We start from the raw sequence: 5,699 nt of genomic DNA, 5'->3' as shown, positions 1-5,699 counted from the left end.
GTGATGTCTTTAATCAGAGCATTAACAACCTGATTGTAAGATGGAAAAGCATCATCGATAGAATGAATACAATTTCATTTAGTAAATGTTTTGTTTTGATATATAAGTTGTTCGGTTTTTTCATCTAAAAAAATGACATTAATTTCTTGACGAACTAATATTATGGATATACGTGAATCTATTGAAATAAGAAGTGAATTTTTGTATGGTTATAAATATGTCTGATTCTTGCAAAACATTACACTCCTGAAGATGTTACAGTAACATGTCGAAACATGTTGAGTGTATGATACTGTTTGCAGTCTCATCGGAGTTTTTTCTTTTATCCTGTACAGTAAATTATTTGGTAATTTATCGCATTTTTGAGACTGGGAACAGTCTCATTTTTAGAAATGTGTACAATAAATCGCTGTTTATTGAAAAGTAAGTTTTTAATACTGTCAGTTTTATAGGGCCGGATTATTTACAGTAGGTTTGTGGGACTTGTTGACGATAAATGCAAGCAATAAACGGACAGCAGAAAATCCACTTGTTTTAAAATAATATGTTTAAAACAAGTCAAATGTATATACAAAAATTCGTTACACTATTGGTTATCACAGTTGTAGCTAAAGTTTTAAATAATTATCTTTGTTTGTCAAAAGTTGACATAAGCTAGTTCAATTACTTTAGAACCCAGATGACAAGATGAATTATTCTTTTCTATCTGTCTTTCTCACTATACAATATGCGATAAATTCACTTACGTTACCCAGTATGTTATCACAGCTGTATCCAGAACTTTAAATAATTGTCTCCTTTTTCTCAAAGTTCACACAGTCGTGTTCAATTAATTTATAACAACCTCTGGCAAAATTAATTATTTGTCCTTATCTCTGTTAACTGTAAAACTCACTTTAAATATCGCCCATTACAGCTAAAGTTTACTAAGCCTATTTTGTTTGTTACCATAGTTGTATCCTGAGCTTTAGATAATTGTCTCTAAATTTCGTCAATAGTCCACACAGACTAGCTCAATTACTTTAGAACCCAATTGACAAGACAAATTATTTTTCCTATCTCTGTTGTTACCATACAGCTGTGAAACACACTATAGAAATCACCGTTAAAGTTAATCACTCACATACTGGCTAACTTCACGTTTACTTTCACTAACTAATTATTTTTTGACTGAACTTGACTTATGCTCACTTGGTCTCCTTTATATATATATATATATATATATATATACATTTCCCAAATGAGGTCTAGAACTTTACTACAAACTACGAGACGCTGTGATGTAACAATATTCACGTAGCGAAAAAAACTGATAGGCATCGATAATACGTCAACAACACTAGAACAATGAAACTGCATACACAACGAACGACTCGAACCAATCTACGAAACTTGTCATAACTAACGCTTTTTAAAACAATCATCCGTCAACAGTTCTGTCATGAAAACTAAACAATCATTAAATATTAAGTCACAAAATAACCTAAATAATATCACTTATACTAAACAAACTTATATATCCAACACATATTGAACATTTACACAACTGCCTATGAATTTTAAATTGGCTACATCTTTTAAAAGTTTTAAAGCATCACTGATATAGAAATCTTTCGAAAATGAGTTGGATAGCTCTGAGAAGAAATAGCATCATGAAGGTATAAAAATTTAGTTTCTAATGTCATGTCCCTTTACATCTCATAAACCGTGAGAAATATTAATTGAAAATCACAATATTACAGAATCAACAGTTAAAATCATTAAATGTTTGGTTCATATGTTTCATTGCTGAAGAATATGGTATATGATATGTATTAAATTTGGTATTTTGTTTTATTTATTGAGAGAGAGAGAGAGAGTGTGTGTGTGTGTGTGTGTGTGTGAATTAATAGCATAGTAGCAAGTTAGTGCTAACACAATTTTCAGATTATTTCATGATAACTTTAATAAATACAAACTCTATAAGGAAATTAGTTGCATTTGATTATGGACTGTTAATAACTCACCTTTCATAATGAGACTGGAAGTCACCAGAGCTAGTTAAACGATTTGAATATTGGGGTCTAAACAGTTTGTGAGAAACTGACTTCTCTAACATTGTTTCACAATTACCATCCTGAACACAAGCTATACTTTTTGATGTGGTTAAATCAAAGAAAGCATTTGGTAAAGGCAATTTAGTTAGAGCTAGCTCCACTGGTCCTTTTACTATTGAAACATTATCTTGATAACCATAATTTGAATGAATACTATTAGTACCAAAGTTTGAAGATGTATTTGATGAATGCGTCAGAACATTCAGAGGTAAATGTAACAGAAATGTTACTATCTTGCTTAATACTGGAATGTCATTTTCAAGAACTCTCTTTCTTGGAGTATTATATGTCAATGATCCATTTGAAGAATAAATTGGCATTGGTTCAGAATGATGGTCCAAATTTGCAAAATCCTCCTCTGCTACGGATTTAAGTGATGACGAGTTACTAGTTAATCTAGTATTTTGTATTAAGCTGGTTATTGTATTTGAAGAAGTAGCATTTTGTATCGGGGTAGTTGATGTATTTGTAGACAAAGACATATCTGCAGAAATTCTTAGGGCATACGGCATTCCAAAAAGCACTTGCGTATTTGGTAAATGTTCTCTTGAGGAGTCAGGTTTAATTGGTGGTATATTTTCGTTTAATGTAGAATTTTCTGTAAAGGTGGCTGTTGTATTTATAGAAGAATCAACTGTAGACACAGGTGGGAGATGTGGCATTCCGAAAAACACAGGCCTAATTCGTAATCTTTCTCTTGGGAAGACAGGTTTAATTGGTGGCATGTTTTCGTTTAATGTAGAATTTTCTGTAAAGGTGGTTGTTGTATTTATAGAAGAATCAACTGTAGACACAGGTGGGAGATGTGGCATTCCGAAAAACACAGGCCTAATTTGTAATCCGTCTCTTGGGAAGTCAGGTTCAATTGGTGGTATGTTTTCGTTTAATGTAGAATTTTCTGTAAAGGTGGTTGTTGTTTTTATAGAAGAATCAACTGTAGACACAGGTGGGACATATGGAATTCCATAAAACACAGATATATTTGATATAGAACCACTGGAAGCGTTGCTTTTAAGTGATGTATCACTAACTTGTGAGGATTTTTCTCTGGAAGATATTGTTATATTTGATGTGCTGCCAGAATATACATGACAATGAGTTGTTAGTAATGTTACTGTTAAAGTCTTGGGGAAAAGCAGAACGTCTTCTTGTGATCCTAGTGTGTTAGAAAAACGAGAGAAATAATTGCCATTGAAAAACTACACTTTTTATGCAAATAAAAAAGTATGAGTATAAATAAAATGACACACATATCCATGTAAAAATGCAGATTTTAGATACAAAAGTTCTCTACATTGTATAAATTCACAAACTAAGGATCTTTCTTGTGAAGCTTAATTAGAGTAATAAAATTATAAAGCAGTTCATAATGAGATTTTTTCTTAGAGCCAAATAGGTAATAAACTAAGAAATAAGATACAGATAATTTCCTGTCTAATATGCTTTATATTCATTTTGACATCGTATATCGCAAAGTCTGATTATGCTCTGTAGGATGGCCATAGTAGCACTGTTATGTCTAATCTCTCTTGGTGCTTTCTATAATCCAACTTGAATACAGGAATGACGATTTCCCAGAACTTGTTTTAACAGTATAATTGCACAGAAATCTATAGGCATTGTGTTCAGTGACTTGACCACCATTTTGTCGAATGGGATAGCATGAATATATTCATTTTATCTTCAGCTGTTTCAGATATGAGAAGGGTCAAAGGGAGGTATAATTGGAAGCCTTAACTTGGTGAGCTCCATACCTTTGTAGATTTATTTTCAGACAATGATCTTTCTCTGTTGTTTTGCATCCTGTTGCTTTGGACAAAGACAGCTTTTGTCACTCAACTTTTTACGTGGCTCTTCATATTTTACAAGATGTCATACTTTACTTACCAGGACTGGTGTATGACATGTTGTAGTTTCCTTACTTGATGGTCTTGGTGTCCTAAGTTTATCCACTTTCGTTGTATTCAATGGTGATAAGTAAAAAGACATCCCAACCTCTTGGAAATTCTAAATCCCCGATCTGAATACATCTTCCTACCTACCAATATCTAAGCTAAAAGTCAAATGGTAATATGTATAGCTATTTAAGTATACTTTAATTACGTTTTTTCTTATAATGAGGCCCGGCATGGCCAGGTGGTTAGGGAGCTCGACTCGCAATCTCAGGGTCGTGGGTTCGAATCCCCGTCACACCAAACATGCTCGCCCTTTCAGCCGTGGGGGCGTTATAATGTGACGGTCAATCCCATTATTCGTTGGTAAAAGAGTAGCCCAAGAGTTGGCGGTGGGTGGTGATGACTAGCTGCCTTCCCTCTAGTCTTACACTGCTAAATTAGGGACGGCTAGCGCAGATAGCCCTCGTGTAGCTTTGCGCGAAATTCAAAACAAACCAAACCAAACCAATCTTATAACGATTAGCATACAATCCTTCATCAGTTGAGTACCCTCGCCCTTAACAAAAAAACTTTCCACAATTTTCCCTGAAACATAGTATAACTAAAGAAAACTTATTAAACGGTTCAGACAGTGTAATTGTAGAAGATCCTGATATGCGAGTTAAATTGCTATGGCACGTTACTGTTTAGGTGTTGAGGTAAATATTATCAATAATACAGCCAAAATGCAATGCTTGAGAAGATAAAAAAAAATAACATATTAAATGACCACGTAAATCGTATAGTGATTAGTTAAAATATTTATATTATAATTAAAATTAGACAATGTTATATGTAATAAAGAAATAATATACTAAACATACTTCGAGATACGTCTAACACAGCTAATATTAATTTCTTAACCTGCCCCCACCCCCACCTCAGTGGCACAGCGGATTTACAGCGCTAGAAACCGGGTTTCGATACTCGTGGTGGGCAGAGCACAGATAGCCCATTGTGTAGCTTTGTGCTTAACTTCAAACAAACAAAACTTTGCTAACCTCTGTCATTTAGCAAAACACCTGGAGTCGTCAACAGGAAGTAATAACGTTAAACCATCTAAAACAACCGAAAACTGAACACGATGAAATTCGAGAAAGCCCAATAATAATAATAATAATTGGAAAATGAAGTTACTACAATCATAAATATAAAAATTAAAGAAATAAGCATACACTAATGAGGTAATTTTATACCATATACGGAAGCTACTATTAACTATATGTAGTATGAGCTTAAAATAAGAGATAAAACTAATGTTATTCAGTAGACTAAAGTGGTTCAACATTACATTAAATAATTTTTAAGAAATTAAAGCTAGACATGAAAGTTTTGAAAGTGTCATGATATTATGTACAAATTCTAAACCCATAATTGGTAAGAAAATATTTCTGAATTTTCTACAAAATTGAATGAGTTGCAGATATTAAGTGTACACGAAAAATTTTGTTTGAGAAAAATGCGAGTGAGATTAAAAGCTTTGTTCATGAAGTTTTGAAATGTTGAACAAATTTCACTGTATCCAATAAGATGTGAATAATAAACATCGTAACATAACATATTTAGAATATTTGGAAATTGGAAATGTATAGTTTTAAAGTTAAAGTATCTGTTTTATTGAGTTTGAATGCTTGGTTAAAGATGCTGATATCTAAATCAAGACAATACA

At 32.7% G+C, this 5,699-nt stretch overlaps 1 protein-coding gene across 1 annotated transcript in view; it reads right to left on the bottom strand.

Annotated features, from left to right (window-relative positions):
- The window catches only part of LOC111085299, a 78,920-nt gene that overhangs the window by 49,360 nt on the left and 23,861 nt on the right, over positions 1-5,699 (bottom strand). The window contains exon 5 of the mRNA XM_022383207.1: positions 2,007-3,252. Coding sequence (XP_022238915.1) covers positions 2,007-3,252 — 1,246 coding nt within the window. The remainder of the gene's footprint in view (positions 1-2,006; positions 3,253-5,699) is intronic.

This window comes from Limulus polyphemus, unplaced genomic scaffold (genome assembly GCF_000517525.1).
Source record: "Limulus polyphemus unplaced genomic scaffold, Limulus_polyphemus-2.1.2 Scaffold14, whole genome shotgun sequence".
Classification (NCBI taxonomy): Eukaryota; Metazoa; Arthropoda; class Merostomata; order Xiphosura; family Limulidae; genus Limulus; species Limulus polyphemus.
The sequence above is the reverse complement of the archived record's forward strand: the minus strand, read 5'-3'. Positions and strand labels throughout refer to the sequence as shown.